The sequence below is a fragment of the Dermacentor albipictus genome, chromosome 1 (assembly GCF_038994185.2).
Source record: "Dermacentor albipictus isolate Rhodes 1998 colony chromosome 1, USDA_Dalb.pri_finalv2, whole genome shotgun sequence".
In the NCBI taxonomy this organism is placed as follows: domain Eukaryota; kingdom Metazoa; phylum Arthropoda; class Arachnida; order Ixodida; family Ixodidae; genus Dermacentor; species Dermacentor albipictus.
The window spans coordinates 41725967-41750429 of NC_091821.1; the positions used below are offsets into that span (position 1 = coordinate 41725967).

Genomic DNA, 24463 nt, shown 5'->3' on the forward strand with positions numbered 1-24463 from the left:
GGTCGTATCCCTGTGGGTCGTACACTCTAAGAACAGTTTACACCCTTTGGCTTGCCCCTTCTGCCACACAAAAATAATCGTCATCTGCCTTGATGCGTTTCCTTTCTTTATAGCTGCAAGCCCGGAACTTTCCAGTGACGAACGGCACGCGCGTTATCAGAAGAGGCACTCCAAAGGGTGTAAACTGCTTCCAAGTCACGAACGGCATGGGCGTTATCAGCATGACAGCATTCTGGACAGGAAAGTAGCGAGCGCAGCGTTTTCAAGAAAGGACACACGAGCGAGACAAATGAAGATTGTCGTTGTGCGGCAAGATACACTCTAAGAACAGTTTACACCCTTTGGCTTGCCCCTTCTGCCACACAAAAATAATCGTCATCTGCCTTGATGCGTTTCCTTTCTTTATCGCTGCGAGCCCGGAACTTTCCAGTAACGAACGGCACGCGCGAAATAATCTTCATCTCTCTTGCCCGCATTTCCTTTCTTTATTGCTGCGAGCCCGGTACTTCCAAGTCACGAACGACGTGCGCGTTATCAGCATGACAGAACATTCGCGTCAGGAAAGTAACGAGCGCAGCATTTTCAAGAAAGGAAATGTGGGCAAGACATATGAGGGTTATTGTTGCGTGGCAAATATACACCACAAAGGGTGTAAACATTTTAGAGTATTGTTGTTGCAAGATAAACTCTTGAACAAATGTGCTCCCTTTGAGGTGTATATTTGCCACACAACGATAATCGTCATGTCTTGCTTGCGTTTCCTTTCAAAACGCTGCGCTCGCTACTTTCCTGTCAAGAATGCTCTGCCATGCTAATGACGCGTATGCCGTTCTTCACTTAATTGGAAGTACCGGGCTCGATCGCAGTGTTAGAGAGAGGAAATACGACCAAGACAGATGACGATTGTTGTTGTGGCGAGATACACTCTAAGAACAGTTTACACCCTTTGGCTTGCCCCTTCTGCCACACAAAAATAATCGTTATCTGCCTTGATGCGTTTCCTTTCGTTAACGCTGCGAGCCCGGTACTTTCCAGTAACGAACGGCACGCGCGTTATCAGCATAGAACAGTTTACACCCTTTGGAGTGCCCCTTCTGATACACTTTTAGAAAAATTTACACCCTTTGGGGCGTATTTTGTCCCACAACAATAATCGTCATCCGTGTTGCCCGCGTTTCCTTTCATTAACGCTGCGAGCCCGATACTTCCCAGTCACGAACGGCATGCGCGTTATCAGTGTGACGCAGCATTCTCGACATGAAAGTAGCGAGCGCCGAGTTTTCAGGAAAGGAAACGCAAGCAAGGCAGATGACGATTATCGTTGTGGGACAAATATACACCCCAAACGGTGCAACCGTTTTAAGAGTGTACTCATTTTGTCTGGTCGTGACGCCACGGTATTCGACAAAGTAATTTTTGGTTTTCCAGGGGAAACGGATATTGCTTGTGCGCTGCAGAGTATTTTTGCACATCCGTGTGAAATTCACTCCAACTTCGCGCCAAAGCGCGTACTTCGGTTGTGCTGTATTCAATCACATGACAGCACGGCGCAGCACGGCGTGCACTCCGACTCCAGCTCCAACCGTGCGAGCTACCAGCTACTGCCAGCTATAAATAGCTTCTTTGGTGTTCTTTGTGCGGCGCCAGCGGCGCTGGTGTCGCCGACTGTGCGATGCCTGTCGAAGATGGCGGACGTGCGGTTTTAGGTGGTGGATATGTATGAGACGTTAGCTTAGACGTTTCTATGCCATCCCGCTTAACATCTAAACGTTGCCGGATATGAAAAGGCACACACCTTGGATCGCAGTCCTCATACTCTATGTAACTGCCGAAGTTCGTTCGAGAAACTATCAAGGTAAGTGCTGAAAGTTCGCACCTGTGTTCTCGCGAACGCGGCTCGGAACTCTCGCCATTTTGCGCTTAGTTTAGAACAGATGTCACGTTGTTGGGGCGAGACAGCGCGTGCGAATCGCCGTGTTTTGTTGACATGCTGATTCAGAGCGGTGTTTCTTGCATCGGTGTATTGTCGGATTGGAGTGTTGAACTTTGCATGCTTGCATTTGTCATCATTCAATGACAAGCTACAGCCGTCACTTGTTTTTTACCGGCTGTGTTATATAAGAGTGAATATCGAACCCCCGGTGCATTATTCCTGGTAAGATATGGTAGTATAGTTTTGGTATGTAGCAACATACTGGTACACGACGCTGTCTGACCTGCATGTGTATCAGTAGGTGTGTTACCCGCAGACAGATGTGGTTCTCATAGAAGCATGGTTTTTATCGCGTTTACTGCGTTCGTCTTATGGGCTGGATTTTCTGCCGCTCTTCTCGTCCAACTGAAAAACGGCCGAGTCCGAATCACTTGGGTGCATTTTTATGCATTGCAAGTTCACTGACACCGCATTGCGCTGGCGATGAAGAGACCAACGTGCAGTTACGTTTTTAACAGCTTACTACTTCTACTGTCTGGTTACAGTATTGCCGTGTGTTTCCTGCGTCTGTGAACAGTTTTAATTGGTGATCACCGCTGCGTTGACTATTTCTAGCCACTGTATTACGTCAGTGTTAACTGCAAGAAGAAAAACTTGCACACGCTATGAGAAAAGACGTGGTCAGTTGTAAACTCTCTTGCAATGCACTTGTCCGGTAGAGAACATGCAGGCTTTGCTACATGTATTCTGAGAACGCACAAAGCACCTGTACTGCAAATATTGCACATTAGATGTGATTTGTGTTGTGCATAATGTCAGTGGCTACCTGATCGGCCCTGAGTTTTGCACATTCTTCACATAAGACAAGGGGTTAATTGTAACAGGCATCTCATCTCATTTGGCATATCATGTGTTTGCTTTTCTGAAGTAAAACCAACGATTTGTGCGCTAATATAATACATCATCATTGCCATTAATCATTGTTACCCGCCGCGGTTGCTCAGTGGCAACGGTGTTAGGCTGCTGAGCACGAGGTCGCGGGATCGAATCCCGGCCACGGCGACCGCATTTCGATAGGGACGAAATGCGAAAACACCCGTGTACTTAGATTTAGGTGCACGTTAAAGAACCCCAGGTGGTCGAAATTTTCGGAGTCCTCCGCTACGGCGTGCCTCATAATCAGAAAGTGATTTTGCCATGTAAAACCCCATAATTTAATTATTTATTGTTTTGTTTACCATATGCTTGGGTCTGGTAGTTAATTTTCCTTTTGCTTTAAACAAAACTGGTAGTGCCTTTTGTATTAGTCTGTTGTACCTTGTAGCCACTGATGTTGACACTTTTATCTGCATTTGAAGAAAGGTGACTTTAAGGTGTGCAGGTCCTGTGGAAAGGTGAGGCCCATGTAAACAGATGTACCCGCAGAAGTGAGCATCAAAACTGCAATGCTGTCTCGCTGGAAAATGCTGTATTTGTACATGCATAAAATATAGTGTTATCTGCAAACTGCACTTTTAGACACACACTTGAAGGGTGTAGAATATAACAGTTCTCGAATCATGCCAACTGCATCAGTTCTTAAGTGTTGTATTATTGATGCAAAAATGCTGCGGAATGTTCTTGTTTTCTTTTTTTTTTTCACTTCAGTGTGGAATTTGTTACTTCATTTGAAATTATGCAAGACTATACAGAAGCCCACGAATACACACAAAATTGCTACGTAACTGGCCGCTCGAGGCACTTTGTGTGTCTTCGCGGGCTTCTTTCATGCTCTGAAAAAAACTTATCTAGCACGTATTGAGCAACAGAAAGCTGTATCAGTAGTTTTTCATGTTGTTTTGCAACTTTCTCATTGACACTTTTCATCTAGTTATAATATTTGAGAAGTTAAGGCTAATTATGTAATTAGGCAGAATACAAAAAATAATCGAGTATCTCCAAGTGACGGCAAACAACATTACCTTGGTTCAGTCTAGCTACATGGCATTTGCATATTTTTAAATCTTGGTGCATGATGGTCGGGACATCATGTATATATATATATAGACAGTGACAACAAGGGGCGCTATAATGTAACACTATTCCAAACTTTGCTATTCCAATTCTGCAATCAGCCCTCCGCGATTGGTGAAAAACTTTTTGGGCCACTCCCACTTCACCTGTCTATCATGCGATGTCACGAAAACCGTGATAGCCCCCATCTGATACGACGTGTAAGCACTGATTATGCATGATTTGACCGAAGAAAAGAGAAATATTTATTTCTGATTCAACGCCTTTTCGTCATTAGCCCACGATTATTGGTCAAAAGTTTTCGGGTGGCACGGACTTCACCTGCCTCTCACGCAACGTCACAAAACCACAAAGACTCACTGCATCAAAGTGACGTGTATGCTTTAAAGATGCATTAATATGCTGAACAAAACTTAATTTTCTTTGGAATAGTTGCAGGCTGCCCCATTCCAAAAGGAATAAAAGATGGCTGCCGCCAATCGCTCAGGCACTCGCTACTCGCACCTACCGGAGAGCATGGGTTTATTTGCATGTAATAAAAGTTTTTGCGTGGCCGTGTAATGTTTTTGAGCACTTTCGGCACATTTACGACCTCATGCTGCCCACTTTTCTGTGCTGAATATCCGTTTTAGCGTCATTCTTAAGCTTCCGTTGCATGTCGCCGCGATTGTCGACGAGCTACCGCAAGCTAAGTAAAGGAAAGCGGACCAATCACAGACGCCAGCACCACCCTCTTCATCTGGTTATCGATTTTCAGTGCACTGGCTCGGCCCCATCGAATCCCTGTCCACTTGAGCTCTGGCCTCTTGTCAGCCAATTAGATAAGACAAGCCGCTCAGTGTAGGCAGTATTATTAGTTTTTCAAGCAAACAAAAGTGACCTGCTATGAACGAGGAAAGCGTTTGATTGGTCTGTCCAAATAACCCTGCCGGTGACCGCCCGATGCTTGCGTCGACGGTTACGCAAATTCGACGTCAGGAAATTGGAATAAAAACATATTGGCACAGTTTTATGTTATAGGGCCCAAGGAAAGCATAGGGGGAATTACTGTCTCATTGGAAATTGTAGTTAACATTTCCAATATAAACTCTAGTACACATGCATAAATACTCAATAAAGTAGACGAGAAAACGTTGCTGCGGTAGCTCTGTTGGAAATAGCATTGCATGCAAATTGTGAAGATGTTGGTTCGTACCTATCTGTGGCTAATTGTTCTTCTACCCACTTTCATTTTCCTTCATATATAATTTCTATACTTCAATAAACAAGTAATTCCCCCTATGCTTTCCTTGTCATTGTCTATTAGTTTCATGTGGTTGTCTTACTAAAGCCGGGCCACTTGGTTCCCCTTCTCGTTCACACACATACACGTACATACACTGGGTACTTCTTTTGTAATCATTAACAGATCTTTTAAAATTACCCATGGCACTTAGCCCATTTCTACTTGAGCTGTTTTACTCTCAGAGGCAGACATTATTCCTCTTAAGAAATCGAAGGTAATATTTGACTAATTCACAAAAGCTTGCTAATTAACTTTTACACTAATAATTACATTGTGGTGCATATTGCAATTTATGAATTCTAGTCGGTGACTGAAAGTCATATCCACTCTGAACAATTTCTGAGGATGACACCAGTTTCGAGAGATGTGTTCCCAAAGTTTGTGACAAAATGCGTGGACGTTCCAGTAACTTTTTAGCTTCAGTGCATAAAAAGACATTTTGCTTGTGCACATGAAAGGCAACCGAGCATTGCTGCAACATTGTGCAAATTGAAAAAAAAATATAGTATTCGCAAACCTGCAGTCAGATACACCATCTGCAAATGAGGGCTAAAGCCATGCATATTTTAAAAAGGATATGCATATTTATGAAGTGCAATAACATGCTGATACATTCCTAAACTGTACCAGGCAACTATTCATTAATTCTATTTGCAACTTGTCTTTAGCAGCTAGTTGTGTAATGTTACAGCAAAGCTCTGCGTGAAGGTTATAAAAGAGCTGTCATGCTCATGCACCTCTGGAAAAAGGCTAGTCCCTGGCCGAAACATCGAAATACGTTTTTCAATGCGGACTTACTCATACATATATATAGCATATATATTTGCGTTTCAAGGACAATGGGTCCTCCGCAATATGCAAGTGAAGAAAAGGACACATGAAATATGTGGTGTGTGTACACACACACACACACACAGTATTATCTTATAATAGTAAGTAGTGCCTTAGGGAATTGTCCGGAAATATCTTGGCACGTTTGTCTGCTAGACTCATCCATTCTCAGTGCATCATGAGTCCAAGGTTTATTATGTAGCTTGCATATTTACTGTAGGTAAAAATGACATTCTCTTAGCGTAACATGTTGCCATTCACAGATTATGTGTAGCAGGCTGTAGTTGGCTAATGTAATCTGCTAGTGCGACTGATCACTTGCAGTTCCTAAAGAATTTTTTTTGGTTTGTACACTTTGATACCTTCCCTGGTTATTTGCCATGCATAAAGATCGACAGGCAAAAGGCCCATACACAGGAAAATTTTCTGCAGGGCTTCATTTAGCAGCTACATTTTGGTTCTTTTGTAGTTAAACATGGGTTCTGCCTTATAAAAACTAGAACAAATGATAGCTGCTAAAAAGCTGTTAAAGTACAGAATTGCGTGATACTTTTGTCTCATTGTTAGTTTGAATACTTGCAGAATTCATGATGCCAGAACGAATGCGAGTGATGTGTAGGTTCATGGAATGAATTCAATGTGTTCATAAATGTGCAGTATGTTAAGTTTAAAAGAATTCATTGAGATGTAGGATTCTAAGTGCCTTGATATAACATCCTGTCAAATCAAGTACAACAGCAATTGCAGTCAGTTTGCATGGCATCTTAAGCTGCTTTGCTAATTGTCTATCAGTGACAGTTATTTTCAAGAACCAGTGCCTTTGGGCTGCTTCTGTACAAGGTTTGTGGCACATGTGCAAAGTGGGCTGTGGGCTGCTCTTTCCTGATGGCGGCATGCACTCTTTAAAACAGACGGTGTTGTTAAGTCATCTGGCACCACCACATAACTAATCGGAGTTTTCGTGTGCACTGCCAGCTTTTTTGTTAAAATTGATATCATATCAAGGCCATAAAATCGCCTTTATAGTAATCCTTAGCATCAGCTCTGTTTTTGATCACTGAATTTGCCATCTGTCAATTTCTTAATGAGGCGAGTGCCTTTTCTTTTCTTATCAATTTTATTTGTAGGGTCAGTTGTAATTAAGCATACTGCAGTCACAAAACATAGTGCTAAGCAAGTTTCCATCCTTTTTTCTTTCTTTTATTGTCCTCTGCTACTTTCTTAGGGTAGCATAAATGTCTACAGAGCCATGTATTTCATGCTATCTTGTGAATGTGACTTTGTTACAAGTTCTCAGAAAAACAAATGGCATTATAACTGCACATAAATGCTAGTTCCTGTTAACGGAGGCCATGTAGGCAAAGCTTGTTCTTGTTAGAATTTGGGAGTTAGGCAAGTTTATGTTGCGGCAGGAAAGTGGCAAAAGAGAGAATGAAAGAAGAGAAAAAAAGTTGACAAATGCAATGCTTGGGTATTAGCCTTTTGATTCTGTCTCTCGTGTTGCTTTGCTGCCTCAGTTCTCATGAGTAATGTTCCATTCCATGCTCAAGGAAAAAGATTGTGTGAATTTATTTGAATCAAACTCCTTCGAACCATAAGTTTTGCTTTAAATGTGGTAAAGCTAAACATGACAAAAGAATAGTCTGTGCGTGCTCATAACAGTTATATGTGTATGTGTGTGCATGCATAATCTTGGTCGTAAAACCTGCTTTAGCGCTTGAAATTGTTGTAATGTATTCCTGCTAATGCTGTATTAAATTCATTGTAATTTTCTGCGAAAGCTCACTTTTCGGACCCTTTTACTCAGGCAAACGCAGAAAGACTTGGCAAAAGAAATCAAAGATTAGCCATCCGCTGCGTTTACAAATATTTCAAACGTCTTGACTTACCTTCAGTGATGGCCGAACTTGAACCACTTGCTCAAATGAGAAAACAACACGTTTGAATTTCTTAGCTGCTCTTTATTTTGGTAAACTTGGAATAAAACCTTCCGATTGCTTGGAAAAACACACTGGTCGAGCCTTGCATCATAAACACAGTCATCACATCAAGCCTATATTTGCAAGGACTAACCTATATAAATATTCATCCTTCCTGTGTACAATCAGAGTGGAATTTATTACCATCAACTTCACCCTTACTACGTAATACCTTGTGATTGGTAAATGAAGTTATGATGGATAGTTGGGCGTGTTGGTTAAGCATGATCTGAAGTGAAGGTGCTAAAGAGACGATGGACGAAGAAGGAACACACACACACACACACAGGGCGCACACACACAGGGCAATATATATGTTTTCTTCTTTTGTTTGTACCCTCTCCTGCTTGGACTATTGTCTGCAGTATTGTACCATAACAAAAGAAAAGCCCCATCCAGTGGTTTTAGATTCAATTTTAAGCTATGACTTTATACATTGTAAAATTGGAAGTAGAAACGGCTTGCTGTGCCTATATACTTACCAACAATTTTTTTCATGTTTCTTCTTTAAGAGTTATGAGGCCAATAACTACCTGGAACAGGCCCCAAACTTTTGGTGCTGATGGAAAGATCATATCTCAAAATAATGAAAACAAAAATAATTATATCCCTGAAACAAAGGGTTGTCTTTAAATTGGCACTGAAAATAGTTTAATATGGCATGATCAACGCTTCAAAATGAAACACTCTAATGAAATATGTTAATGTGTCCTGAGATGTGAAGTAGACTCCTTACTCTCTCTCTTTTGTTGCCTGCTGCACCCTGCTTTCCATTAAAAATGATGATTAAGGCTTTTGTGTGGCTTAAAGGTACTTTTTGTTGAAAAGTTCCATTCACTCACCATGGCTGTTTGTAGGCCAATCTTTCTGTATTACCGGGTGTGCCAGTCAACTTGGGCCAAAATTTAGAAAAAAAAAAAAAACACGAGCTCTAGAGAAATCGTACCGACTGCATAGTAGCCGTAGTCGTGTGTACTTACAGCCAGTATATTTTTCATCACGGGGTATTACTTAATTGCTTTTAATTTGCGAACTTTTTGATTATTGCTTGAATCGCAAATTTATCAATTACAACGTTGTAGGGCAGCTCAAGTAACCTCCAAATTTCAAGCGTTTCATGCTCAGCTTAGCCTCGTTGATTTTTCCGAGAAAAAACAAAAGCGCACGAAACATCCAAAATAGAAAATAGATACGCACTCGCGCGGCGCTGCTCAAGCGCTCCCAAACGAATAGCCACGGATACACGGCTTTACTAGCGGCGGCAGCTCGATACAGGGCTGCATGCTATGTGACAGTCGTGGCATCATGAGGACACGCCGCTGATGCACTGATTAGCGTAGCGGAGCTGTAGGGGGGGGGGGGGGGGGGGGGATTTCGAAGCCTGGAAACCGTGACTGCGCACTTGGGAGTAATTTTGCGTGCTCATCTTGTTCTCTAGATAGGCACGCTGGAAACATATGTTGTTTTTGTTGCCTTTAGCAATAGAAACTAACCTTGCGCAGGCTATGTCCATCTAATGCATTTTGGCGGATCTGTACGGCCAGCATATGCTGTTGTCGATAACGTAAATTTTTGCTTGACGTGTCAGTGCGTAGATAATAACGAGAGATCTCAACAGTACCACGTCAGTTACCTGCTCTTCAAGAAGACAGTCATGCTCTTCACGAATGATCAGAAGGGTAAAATGATCCTGGCTCTGGGGGCCGCGCACGGCAACAAAAGGAAGGCAGCCAAGCTATTCCAGATGTGACATTGTGGAGGACGCCCTAATCCGTCAACAATACTTAGAATGTATGAAGTCCTTTGCGAGATGGGCAGCCTCACAAGAAAGCAACACAGGACTGCGACGGTAGTTCAAGAAGCAGAGAGGGATGTTTTGGCATTCTTTGCTGCCAACCCTCACGGTAGTGTGCGCGACGCCAGTGCGGAGGCTAGAATCTCATGGTTGTCAGTGTGGAGGATTTAAAAAAAAAAAGATCATATGCACCTGTACCATGTACATCTTCATCGAAAACATTGAAGACAGAGATTTTGAAAACAGACTTGAATTTGCCAGTTAGATTGTCACGAAATATGAAGAAGCAGACTTTCTCACTCACATGCTTTGGATGGATGAAGCCAATTTCTCCAGAAACGCTCAAGTCAATCTTCACAACATGCACTACTGGAGTGATAGGAATCCCCACTGGCTGGCACAAACACGACAGCAATACCAGTGGTCATTTAATGTGCTGTGCGATATTTTTGATGGCAGCATCATCAGACCCATATTTTTTTACAACACACTAATGACGCAATGCTATGTCAACGACATCGTTGAGGGCCCTGTGAACGACGTCTGTTGCAACGTTCAACTTGCATAGTTTGGAACATCTGGTGTCAACACGATGGCCTGCGCATAGTAGTAGTCAGTCTCGAGCGTAGCTCAACAAGCTTTTTCCTGGACAGTGGATTGGCTCCCACGGACCTGTACCCTGGCCTGCAGGGATGCCAGACATGACACCGCTGGACTTCTTGTGCGGCTACGTAAAAGATAGTGTGTATAGCAGCGAAATTACCACACCGGATGCACCAAAGGCAAAAATAAGCAGAGTCTGCTGCGAGAATGCAACGTCGTTGGTCAAAGCTGCAACAACACAAGTGTTGGAAAGAAGAAAGTACTGTATTGCTTCACATGGTGACCTGTTTGAGCCCATGCTATAAGTGGCAGTGGAAAATAACCGCTCAAAACTGGTGTAAAACATGACTGCTTAATGCACCTTCATGATTTCTCCCTATCTTTACATAAAAAAAAAGCTTGCACCAAAGATAGAAATAGGTAAAAAACTGTTTTGTTTTGCCTCTTTTCCAGAGTTCAAGAGACTGAAAGGGTAAATGGCTAAACCAGTTGCACCTTTGGATGTTTCTTTGTGGGCGGCTGAGACGCTTTATGTGCTTTTGGTTTATTTTTTATTGAAGTAAACTCCTAAGAGCTCTTTTCTGTTCTTCCAAGAGCTGCCTTTTTTCTTTTTTTGTGCTATTTTGCACGCTTTTTTTAACATTGGTTTAATTTCTTTTGTACCTTTGTTTCATGATACGCAAAAGGTAAAGCTATCCTGAGTGCCTCATGATCGAGCGCATTCTTTGCGTCTGCAGATGCTGATGCTTATCGCACCACGCTAATTGGGTCGCGAAACCTCGCGAGCCATTCTACATGATGGAGCCTTGTACGATGCGGCGATAAACAAATGCAGCCATATATCTTTCAAAGGTTGCTTGGACGTGCTTGAGCAGCGGCGCGCAAGCGTGCATCTATTTCATATTTCGCGGGCTTTTGTTTTTTCTTGGAAAGAACCACCAGGCACACTTCAGCACTAAATAAATGCTAGACTTGGAGGTTACTTAAGGTGCCCTACAACTTTGTAAGTGACATGTTTGCAATTTAAGCAATAATAAAAGGTTCGCTAATTAAAACAATTAATTAATTAATACTTGAAAAAAAATACTGCCTATAAGTACACACAACTTCCGCTCCTGTGCAGTCATTACGATTTCTCTAGAGCTCTTGGGTTTTTTAAAAACCTTGGTCCAAGTTAAGTGGGACAACTGGTATAACAACTTTTTCTAACATAATAGAAAATTATAGAAAATAAAAAAATAAGTTCTACATATTCACATAAAATCTGTATTCTCTGCCAGTGAAATACATAGTAAATGTAGCACAGGAAATAATTTTTAGTTCTTTTTTTTCTTAAAGTAATGCATGGCAGCAGCTTGTCACACAGCATGCAACAATTTTGTCAAAACAGGTGATTTTCACAGTTTATACACTTGAAATCGGTGCACTAAAGATACCAAGTTTTTTTCTTTAATTGTTCATTAGACGTATGATGTTTTGTTGAAAAGTTCGTTCAGTTGCTTCTGTGAAGCAAGTATTATTTGATGTATCAAATATGATACAGCATGCAGTTGTGTGTTGTTTTGTGGAGTACAGCACAGATTTGTTTCCTCATGAAAGAACCAATTTAGTGGCAAAATATAATGTATTGGCTATGCCCTTTCTAAGTGTCGTTTTTGATGATGAATAGGCCAGAAAATGAAAATGCCAGCACTGCTTAAAATGAAGCCATCATGGGGCCTGCCATGTTCCAAGAGCAAATGACAGCAGCAATAAATAACTTTCTGCGGAAGATGAAGGTTTTTAGCTTTTGTCAAACTTCTAAGAACTATGCAATGCAAAAATTGACAAAGCCAACGTCTACAAATTATCTAGCCTAGATATTAAAGCTGTCGATTAGTCAATGAAATGTCTTCAAATGTTTAAGAAACTTATTCATGCAGGAGCTACCAGGAATACACACCATCTTTTAAAGTATGAGTTTAGTCCAAATGTTAAAATGTTTGTTCTTTGTTAATTAGATGGGTGATTTATTGGTGAACATGCTGCAGCAGAAATCATGTTTCTGAGCTTGTTGCTTAAAAGGATATTGCAAAATCTGTAACACAGTCTGTTGTTTGTAAAACTTGAAACTGAACGTACCATTTTCATGTGGAACATAAAAATACCCGAATTATGTAGTATTTCTAACATTATAAAACATGTTAACACTGGGCTGGCTTTTTACACTTTGAAGGATTTCCTTTCTTTGTTGCATTTATACACTAGTTTTCTCAATTATACTAATATCAGGGGTATGAAGTTCCGATAGCAAAGGCAAGGGGAACAAAAGTTTGCCAGAAATCAATACAGAACAAGGCCACAGTGTGTGACAGATCTCCCTGCAGGGTTGCATTGAAACTTGGTGATTAATAGGGAGTGTGGCTGTAGTATTGTGAAGTCAGGTGCTGCACTGAAAAGAAACAAATTAAGGGTGTCAAACTAAAATCTTGTTTAGTTTCATTCGTGTTGGGGCTCGCGCTTTTAGTTCAGTTTTGGTTCATCTCTGAAGCATCTTTAAATGGTCCAGTCAGGTTCAAACAAGTTAGAAGAAAAACAACATTCGTGGGCCTGGTAGAAACGCGCAATGATTTTAGTGAAACATAGTTCCTTTGGCTACTAGCTGTATAAGACAATTTTCTCTTGCACAGGCTTTAACTTGAAAAAGTTATTGCAAAACTGATTTGCCATGCACGGTTGGATTTAGGGGTCGAGATTTGTACATTCAGTGAGCTTAGTGGAGCTCGGTGCTATATAGGTAGTGTTTTACTGCAATACCCGTCCCCTGAAATTTCTCTTTCATGGAATTCTTTAAGTTGCCCAGCTAGTTGTTCATACTGTGTAAAACAAATACCTAATCTATTGTCAACTACTCATGTTACGTGTTCATTTGATTTTAATGGAAGAAGGCACCTAGTTCTTAGAGGACATGTAATATCATAGTAAAATGGGCTGCTGGAATAGCTGGTGCATGTTCATAGCTAAGAAGCGATCGCAATAACAAGACTGGGTGAGTGAGGGTACTGAACTCTACTCACAACTAGGTGCATTCTGCGTGAGTTGTGCACCTGTGATGGCCAGTGGGAGTGTGCGTGTATGGAGGTGAGTTTTGAAGTGGACTGGGGATACGGAGTTATGTATTTAAAGAAAAGAGCGCAAACAGGAGGAACGAATTTCTGATTTTGTCCCTGAAGTAGTGTAGATGTTCAGTAAATGTTAGGCTCGAATATAAAATGACACTGAGGATTGTTATTCTTGGTTGGCATTTGTAGGTGACGTTATTTAAGCTAACAGTGAGGTTGCGAAAGTATTGTAATGGCTATTGGGGATGTATACATGCACGGTTTTTCTATGCTGGGGGTGACTTCTCCACAGTGTGCCCAGTTGGAGATAACATAACTGCCTCACGATAACATAAGTGATCTGAACGGTTAGTTGCGGAAATAGCAACCACCTGTCGTCAGCGTACACCTTTGTTGACCTACTGGGCGTGAAGGAGAGATTCAAAAGTCAATGGGTTATAATATTCCACTGTAGGGGACTTATTGATGAGCCCTGTGGGAGTTCTAGTTGAAAGTGTGGGTTATGCCTCGCAGTCGCTAGAGCAGGAAATGACGGTGTTCAAAGAAAAATCTTATTTCATTAACGGACAATGGTACCATTTAAGAGTTTTAAGAAACTAATACTGTGGGATGACAACCACTGTTAAAGGTACCTTTGAAATCGAGAGATGAATTATGAGCTTCTTATCTTTCAACGAATTTTACGGATCACATATAAGGCGAGGGACACACTCTTCCCATGTGTAAAACAAATTGCTTAGGATGGAGTAAATTATTAGAGTATAGGAAGTAAAATTGAAAAAAGTAGTATTCCTTACATTACGCAGGTATGATGAAAGGGTAGTCGGTTTGGTGTTGCTGCAAAAATGAAGCAACCTTTTTGCCAACAAATAGGGAAGAGTATTAGTGTCAAACAAGAATTACATATCAAAAGGAAAAAAAATGTTGATGTCTTGTGAAAAACAATTTCCAACATGGGAAGAGTGAGCCTGTCTCAGAAGGGGTGTTACCCAAGGTTGTTCAATTTCTCTAATGTTGAAAGGCATGTTATTAGTCGGATTGTGCTAAGCCATTAATTGCGGGAGCAGAGTGTAATGATTGTCAATGGATAGATAATCTACAGAAACTTGTGCGGTTAACAACTTATCAGAGTGTAAAACACTTAGTAAAACACTTGTAAAACCACCGTTGGGAAGTCAAAGTGATGGCAGTTGTTGCATGGTGTGCCATTTTGCAAATGAGCTTTGGAATGGGAGGCTGAATATAGGATTTCTTACCATGTGCAAAGGTGCTTGGAGGCAGGAGCTGTAGGAAGGTCAATCTGCACTTCATTAGTGGCCAAAGTGTTATAGTATTGAGATTGGTTATACACTCTTAGGCAAAGTTATGCCCTTTGGCTTGCCCCTTCTGCCTCACAACAATAATCGTTATCTGCCTTGATGCGTTTCCTTTCTTTAACGCTGCGAGCCCGGAACTTTCCAGTTACGAACGGCACGCGCGTTATCAGAAGGGGCACTCCAAAGGGTGTAAACTGTTCTATGCCGATAGTGCGCATGCCGTTCATTACTGGAAAGTACCGGGCTTGCAGCGTTAAAGAAAGGAAACGCATCTAGGCAGATAACGATTATTGTTGCGTGGCAGAAGGGGCAAGCCAAAGGGTGTAACTTTGCCTAAGAGTGTAGTCTCCAAGTTGGAAGTTCTGTTTTTTTTTTCTAAAGGACCTACACATTGCTCTTATGCATTTAAGCTAAATCGTCAATTCTGGCATCTACCAGGAATTCTGCCTGGTTATGGAAAAACTGGTCGTAAATGAGCTTCACGTAAGCATTTGAAAATAATATAAAAATGACAAATTCTAGAGCTTCTTTTAAATGAAAGGGAGTTTGTTGAACTAATTGGAAGTAGTTAGAATTTGAGATTCCAGAATTTCTTGTATTTCATATTTTGAAAAGCATTCAAGTTGAGGCTTGTTCTACCAGAAAAGGAAGAATTGAATGTTTCGATGGTCAGAGTTTCTGAATTGCTAACGAACCAGTCGCAACTGTATGAGGCAAGAGCAAGAGATCCTAAAGTGCCATTTGTCCGGCTTTGGGCAACATACGATGGAAACATAGGTTGGGATCGTGGGTTACTGAGTACTATCAGGTACTACGTGATAATTGGTGGCAGACACGAGTTGTGATGACGTTACACCATGCGCACCTCCATCAACCAGGCCCTATAGTTGGTGTTTCGCATTGAAGGTGCCAGTGATTACAAATGTGTGCATGATGCGAGTTCTGCCAACTTGAATTTTGCCAACCAAATCCATGCTCTTGGCTGTTGTATTGGAGCAAGCCACACTAGTTTTGGATTCTGCTTAATTTGATATTTATTCAAGATTAATTAAGCAACTGTGCAAGTATTAATTTTCGGGCAGAACTTTGAATGAGAGAGTTGAGTTCTAGAAAGCATCTAGTTCAGAATCTTTAAACTTCCTACTTGTTAGGTAATAATTTTTTATGTGTCCTAAAGAAAGCATGCAAAATATGAAATAAGGCACATGACATGCCTGCTTGCGTGCCGGAATTAGAGTGCTCGCAAATGTCCCACGTATGAATGAAGAGCACATCTAGCCTGTCTGCTTATCTCTATCATGAACCACTGCGAGGGGAGCACATCACTGGTTAAATAGTACAGCCAATGCTTCCATCGCTGCCCTGTCACTTTTTAAGCAGCAGTGCATCAGGCTAGATGCGCTGTTTGTTCGTAAGTGGCACCTTTATGAGCACTGCGATCACTGTGCGCAAGTGGGTATGTCACATGCTTTTTACATATTTTGTGCGCTTTCTTTAGAATGCAGAAAAAATGTTTACGTAACAAGTAAAAAATTTCGAAACTGCTAAATTATATCTTTTCTAGAACCCTCTTTAATTATGTATCACGAAATGAGTGGAGTTACAAGGCAAATTGTATACATTGCATCTAGTAGCTGCCAACTTACAATTTGATCATAAAATGCCAGTTCTTTTACAGCTTGTTTACAATTTACTACTGTATATTTAATTTGTGTTGAGTTTATGGTAAAACTAATTAAAAAAACAAAACAAATACTTTTGTCGACCTATTTTTCAGAAGCTGATTTTTCAGACCTGCTAGATTATTTAGACCCATGCATGTGCAGCAGCGTCGCCCTTTCATAATAATGGCAACTGAAATTTGTCGCTACAGGAATATTCACAAGTAATCTTCATGAATATTCTTGTGAGGGCTAGTTCACAGCATGCCTCTAGAATAATTAAAGTTTTTGCCTGGCCCACCATGGGCTGCATGTTGATCTGTTGGTTGGTATTTACATGATAGAACACAGCACACTGGCTTATGTAGCACTGAATTGATCCAAAAAGTAGTGCCGTGAGACCACCTGCTTTAGCGCAGTAATACATTCTATCACAAAAAACTCGTACATTTAATCTCCATTCACAATCATTTCTAAAGCATGCAGATTTCTTAACCTCAAGGAGCCTACGTCCAAAGGCCAGAGAGGCCGATTGGCAGATAGGTATGTGCCATCAGATACTCTCACTTATATAGCGTGGAATTTTAACCATAAAAGTCGTGCCAAGGAGAGCACTCTTGTTTTGCATAATAAAACAAGAAATTGCAAATAAAATGTACCTGTATTGGTTCACAGGTATGTCTAGAGCACACAAACTTTATAATGGAATACTGCATGTATTTCAACAGCCTATTTTTCATCCTTGTGCCATTGGGTATTTGCCTCTGGATATGAAACCATTCTTGGCCAGTCTTGCAGAAGGGGTATGTGCAACTGTGAGATAATGAATATGGAGTCTTTAAATGTGGTTACATGTATGTCTCGCAGTGTGTGTCTGCCTGATTTGGTGTTTGCATTTCGCCACAGTTTGTGAATGGTGTAGTGCATAAGAATAAACATTGCATGAGGTTACATGTTGCATAGGATGAATATGAACACAATTGTACACATTGCATTTAGTTGTGTAGTATTTACTGCTTTACTAAGCGTTGCTTCACATAAATTCCAACATATGCATTTGATTTGCTATTTCCTTAGTTATAAACACTTAACATACTAATAAAATAGCTTCGTATGTTTTTCACAAAACTTAGAATTTTTTTGCTTCAACAGTACCATTCATATTTTGAGGTTGGCAGGTCTGATAATATGTTTAACTACACGGCTTAGTCAACATACCATTTTGTGATGGAGACAGAATGTCATGCTTCGTTTAAAAGCTCTGTAGACTCTAGTGCAACTGATGCATGAGATCATGATTAGGGTCTTTGACCACCATAGCTGTTGTTTTATGAAAGCCAGATAAAAAATATAACATTTGTTGGCACAGAATGGCTCACATTTATAAAAGTAACACTTAAAAAATATTATTTTTTAGAATATTGATTCACAATGCACATATATGCTCATTGTGAGCAGGGGCAAGTAAACAAACATGGTAACGTTTCAACTCTGAGCATAGTATACGGGAAATGCAAGTCCCTTTGCTTGTGTCACTATGGCACTGTTCATAGTGTCGCCATCTGCTCTGCACGAGGGCAATAGGAGCTGACAGTTTAGTATATGTGCTGTGAAATTTTTGTAATATTTAGAACCATTGACTGCTCGGCCAGTTTGTGAATATTCTTGAAGATGAGGCACGGAAAATGTGGAAACATGAAAGGAATACTAGGTCTGCTTCTGTGGCCTTCATTTCTTCTATGCCTCGTCTACAATGTGATGAGCAAAATGAGAACAAGGTAAAAGCAGGAGCAAACATTTCGACAACTGGACTTGTCTTTTCATTTGCCTTGCCTTGAAAAACTTGCCTTGAAGAATACAAGTCCACTTGTCGAAGTATTGGCTCCCTCTTTTACCTTGTTCTCGTTTTGCTGTGTTAAATTTCCATCTCCCGCCTTCCCTGTGTTTTCCCTGGACATCTACAATGTGCAACATTTGTAGAGTAACAGTACACAAATTAGAGTTGATAATCTCGACAATAGTTTTTTCTAAGCTCTGCAGAAAACTGAATGGGATCACTTGTATGGCAAATCTGTTGCAACAAATTAGCTACCAAAAAGGCTAATAAAGGTTTTGTGCTATCAGTTTGCCCAGTGCCAGTTGAGCTGCCATACATGTGGCTTGTGCAGATGGCAGTTCCAGATTTTTTTTTTTTGCATCCCTTTATTTTTTGTTCACTTAATGGGTTGCCAGCAAAATTAATTTGGTTTAGTTTTTCTTTATCAAAGCATGGTGAATTTATATTTTTTTCTATTGTACAAATGTGATGGTGGATTATGAGCTTACACAAAAGCAGAATTGTACAATGTAGTTTTCAAAAGATATTTCCCACATATAAACAATTGTTTTGGTTTATCTCCTTTAGGACCATCATGGCGTTTGAGGAACGGTATGCTGCTAGAGCGGAGCTTGCGTCTGCAGCCCAGCTGGACTCCCCAGAGAGGCTGGAATGATCCAGAAGAACGAATGGCAGAAGAGGCACCTGAACTTGGGGAGCGCAGTAGCCTTGGTGGCCCATCCAGTGCAGAGGTTGCTGAGAGTGATGTCTCTGGATTAGACAGCCTTGTTGATGAATCTGCAATTGGAGTGGGTAAGCTGTATTATGTTTTCCCTGTTATAATTGGGCTCCCCTTGTTGGCAAAGCAAACAATTGCTGTCATGTTTTTGCTTACTTTCTTACAGGCTTCAGCAACTTTTAAGAGTGCAGCTGAAACCACTATAAAACAACAGGAAATTACCTACAATCAATTTTCATTTAGCCTAACATGGAAATGGTCCAGCTACAGTTGACTTCCATTAATTTGACCCTGACGGGACGGAAGTTGAACCAATTATTTGGTGGGTGAAATTAAGATGGAAAACACACCGTCTATACATTTGGCAGTACTTACCTAAGCCTAACATGCCCCCGAATCAAAATAGCATTCACTTTCCATGTGTCCAAAGCAGAAAACATTAGTGCTTATAAAAAAAAAAACTTCAAATCTTACAGCAGCACCCCCCCCTTTTTTTTTCTTTAGCAGGAAAAATGGACAAGGCTGTAATAAGTGTTTCACAATGGCAGCTGGTTTCCTAAGTCAGCTTTGCCGCGTGGTTTTGAAAGTTAGTTTTGCTGCAGTAGATTGTTGTTATGCGGTAAAGCATACAAAAGCCACAAAGGCGGTTTTGATATTGTATTCGATTGGAACGTGCAAGCAATCTTAGGCCTAATTTTCTTAGGAAAAAGAAAAAAAAAGAAAAAAAAAAGGGATAATTGTGCATGTTAGAATCAAGTTATGTTAAACATGTTAGAACCACTCAGCCTACTCAACCGTGTGCTATAGAACAACGGTTGAGTAGGCTGAGCATTGCGGCGCTCCTTAAATGAGGCGCAAAGCAATGAACAGTAGTAGGCTTAAGGCACTGCGAGCGAACTAGATATCCAGTACTAAATACAGAAGCGCTTGAATTTAAAGTGGATGGAACTATTGACCGGTCAGCAGCCGAGATAAGCAAGAGACGTTGAGAGCATTGGCGGAAAAAAAGGAGGGAAGAGACTGATATGACCGGATCCGTTACAGGTACGTAGTGTTACAAAGTAGATAGAGAAGCTTTGAGGAAGAGAAAAAAATAAAGAGATGTATAAAGAAAGCTAGAATGAAAAGCATGTATAACATACCTGAGTAACTCAGACCATTTGTTACCGCTAGGTTTCAAAGGGGATGCCAATAAATCATCATGATCATCATCATATGAGGGAGGCGCGCTGCAGCGGATTCAGCGGGCGGGCATCTCTCCCGGCAGGACCAGTATAATGTAAAACTATTCCAATCTGTTTTTCTGCCCATACGGGCGAGGCCTGAGCCATTTTGACCCATCACGAAGGGCTAAAACAGATTGGAATACATGTAGTTTTACGTTATGCCAGTCTAGCGTCGATTGTGGCTCTATGGGTCTGTATTGACATATGGTGATCCAGAAGTTATGTTATCGCGTTGATTGGACTGCATAATTTGAGAACATTTTCCGCCATCATCATGAGCGTCAGTGCGGGAGTATATAGTTAGATCGTAGTGTCATCGATGTTGTTGGATTTGCAGAAAAGCATGCGCCTTGTCACCGCTCTAGCCACTCCTTTCATATTCTTGTACACTATAACTACAGAGCACGCTTCTACCACCCGCATTCTGATTGGCTTGTGGCAAGGTGAAAAAATTTTTTGATGTAGAAATGGCTTTAAATGAACCACAGTAGTTCATAACTCGGGCTTGTTCATACGGTATGTTGGTGAAGCGCATTCCCAGGCACCTCACCCACACTGTTGAGGCATTAAGGAAAAATGTGTTTATAAAAAATGTCTTGGCTGCTTTTCGAAATTTTGGGCTAACTATGGCAGAATCCATGTGTTTTGTGATTGCTACCACTAATTAAAACTCTATGGGTACTATCACCAAAATTAGCATGCACTAGGCAGTTTCAGTACCAGGGTAATCTGCTTCAAAATTCAGCTTAAGATGTTGCTTAAAACAGTTGCAGTACAGCGCTTATGTTGGTTTATTCTGTGTTTTGTTGTGCTTTTGAAGTGCTTGGCCATATTACATATTCCAATATTCCACTAAAATTCAGGTTGGCCTGCTCCAAAACTGCTTAAAAACAAAACTTATGTGCTCCATGCTGTTCCAAAATGCAATTTTGTCTGCTCCAAACTGCTCCAAAGCACAATTTGACTTGCTCCAAAAATTGCTCCTAAATTTCTTTGGGCAGTCCCACCCCTGTGCATGTTTTCCTTTCAACCTCGTCACACCTCATGCTCTAGTACCGCTCCCCTCACCCAGTGTTTTAATAGAGATTTGTGTATGTGGAGCCTATGGATATAGCTGGAATAGCATATATTGCTACCAGCTTTTATCATAAAGCCAAAGTATATTATCTAAATGCATTTTCAGAATGTGCTTGTAGAATGCATGCAACTATAGCATAGACCATTTCTCCTAAACCCATATGCACTGATATATTGCTGTGTGGCATTAAAGGTGATGCAGAAGCAGGAAACAAAGTATGCTTGTTGATGACGCAATGAACTAGTATTATATGCTTGCTTCTGCTTTGGAGAGGGGGGGGGGGGCGCAAGTTCCTCCTTTTTGTCCTGCCAGTTTTTTTTGTATGGGTGCTACATCTTTTATCATAATTAATTTTGTGAGGACAATGGGGGGGGGGGGGGGTCTTTTCAGGCCACAGCATAAAATGTGTAAGGGTTCTTCTGCTAGTTTGTTTAATAAATAGCAGTGTGCATTTTCTAAAGCAATACATGAGGTAATGTCGCTCCGGTGTCTTGAAGGAACTATGCTTTAGTAATAAAAAAATGGCTGTGGCTTAGGTAAGGTTAAGCCCAGGATGCGAAGCATACTAGCCTTTATTTTAGTTGTTGAACCACTGTTTAGCCTGGTGAACTGCTGTTGCTTGGCTATATTTGGTTCGGCTAGACGAAGAAACAACTCATGCATTACTGCTTCGCCTTCAAGAGTGGAACGCGACAGCGTTCCCGTCGACCCGGCAAGGGGTGTAAGACAATGGGCTACAGGGCAGCGACTACGCGCCCCACATTGGACGCGGTGAGCGTCGAGCAAAGCAGCGTTCGGCGCGGCAACGAAATGTGCGCCTGAGCAAGAGACGCACGCCTTAGAAACAGCTCGTTTCTAAGGCAACACCGCATTCACTAGAGGCGCTTTTGTACCGCTTTGAAGCATCGTACTCGTGGCTCAGTGGTAGCGTCTCCGTCCCACACTCCGGAGACCCTGGTTCGATTCCCACCCAGCCCGTCTGGCAAGAGTTGAGCCAAAGCCACTTCTCCTCTGTCGTGACGTCACGGTGTCACGTGGTTTCATGGCGACACCGCCGCGCCTGAGGAGCTGGGTTGAGCGCTCGTAATATGCTTCGCATAAAATTTGTGCACTCAGAAGATTGAAGCTTTCGCAGAATGTGGGACTTGCGTGAATATTTTGTGTTCCGTGCACTGTATGTAAAAGTAAGCATTGAAAAAAAAAAAAGAAATCACCTTTTCGATGAATCCTTTCTTGGTAGTCAAAAGAAGCAGTAGACAAATTTGTGTGTGTGCGTGTGTGTGTGTGTGTGTGTGTGTGTGTGATTGTTATTCTTGCTGTCGGAAACACTTCAAAGTGCCTGTTTTCTTTTAAGAACTTGTATTTTTCTTTAGAGGCCTTGCCGTCATTCCTATAGCACTGTTCATACATGCTTCAATTTTCTATCGCCTTTATGCCTGCTTAGCCCCTTCCATGATGCAAGCTTAAATGGGAAGCTGTTGCTTGGATGGAGCATTGGTGCTCTCTGCATGCACCTATCAGGATATGGTGCAGATCACGTTACAAGATAGGTCCCATCAAAGCTATGTGTATTCCAATGGGCAAAAACACCTGGTAATTCGATTGCGCAAGCATTTGTTATGGTTAATTAGAGCATACCGCGCCCCGACAATGCTGTGAGCAGTGCGCCAATTCACATGGCAGCACCCCCAGCCAACATTGCTGTGACCCCGCCATAGAGGAAAAGCTTAGGAGAGACCCCTCAATGCTGCATGCAAAGAAAAATAAAAAAGCTTTAGCAGAAATTTCACCCTCTGTCTCTTGGCAAGGCAGCCATTTCTGCGTCGTGCCGTAATGTGCCAGCCACTGTTGCGGCACAATGCGCGTCATGGAAGGTATCTGTCCTGGGCTTATTTCCTGCGGCTGTCCTGGGCTGGTCTTTTGTGGCGAGTCATGGCGGCAAGTAAGCCGCGAGCGGAGGAGAACAATGAAAGCGGTCTCTAGAATGACGTATGCATGGGAAACTGGTGTCATGCGGACCTGCCCGACTGCTTTATTCGTACTCACGTCTGGTTCAGTCGGACTGGTTGTTTTGCACTATCGTCAGCTCGTGTCAACTCTCGGTCGCGCTTGTTTCTTTACAATGACAAGTCTAAACTGAGACGTCCCAATGGAAAGGTTGTTTGCGGCAGTGCGCCATATCCGATTCTGTATGACAAGACAGACCCTGAATACAAGGATGCGAAGGCGATGCCCAGTACTTTATTCTCCTTGTCTTTTGAACGCGGCGATGCCGCAAGAGAAGGGAGCACACCAACATGTTTATGATCAGCGGCAACAACTTCATTGTCTTAATAAGACATGACTCGCGTTAAGAATGCAGGACAAAAAACATAAACACAGCACTGATCTGTCAACAGACGAAGCAAAAAGCATGCGAGCGTGCAGAGGGCAGCAGCGATGGATGCTCAGTCCGGCCTCGGCAACTTCGCTGCTTTGGTGGCAGTCTTAGGTGGCAGTAAAGCCTAGCGGCGCCATCCTTCAAGCTGGCGGGAAAGCAAATCTGCTTCCCTCCCAACCTTCCTAACAACTACGCTCTCGTCGCCCTCCCTCTCATCTCCCTCGTAACTCCTTCACCTTCAACGGTCTCCGCGCCGGTGCTGGCTTAGCCCGCTCCCTGAAGTTTCGTTTTTTGCCGTTATCGGGAAGCGAGCGTTGGCCAGCGTGAGCAGTTTCGTGGTCCTCACTTGCTGTGTGCTTGCACTTCATGATATTTCCCAACTCACACTATTCATGCATCGTGCTATGATGCACGAATACTTCAAGAAAAAGTCCTTCTTTTAATTTGAACTAATTTTCGGGCCCCTTCGAGTACGAATGAGAGATTCGACTGTGCGTCCATATCGCAAATGAAACCTGTAGCAACTGCCAGAGGAGGTCAACCCAGCGCGCCTCTGCCTACCTTCCTCCTCCGTGACGCTTTACCTTATTTCTCCTTCCTCACTTCGCTGAATGTCACCTAAGCCTTCCTTTAGGTTGTGTTGATTTGCCACACGCTCCTTTGTACTTTTGCTAGCTGAGAACCTGCATCGATAACCTGTGAGGTGG

General features: G+C 41.9%; 1 protein-coding gene across 1 annotated transcript in view; it reads left to right on the plus strand.

Moving 5' to 3' along the window:
- The first annotated feature begins 1635 nt into the window (after nucleotides 1–1635).
- The window catches only part of LOC135906598 (uncharacterized), a 52870-nt gene continuing 30042 nt past the window's right edge, over nucleotides 1636–24463 (plus strand). The window contains exons 1-2 of the mRNA XM_065438057.2: nucleotides 1636–1855; nucleotides 18922–19146. Coding sequence (XP_065294129.1) covers nucleotides 1780–1855; nucleotides 18922–19146 — 301 coding nt within the window. The 5' untranslated portion in view covers nucleotides 1636–1779. The remainder of the gene's footprint in view (nucleotides 1856–18921; nucleotides 19147–24463) is intronic.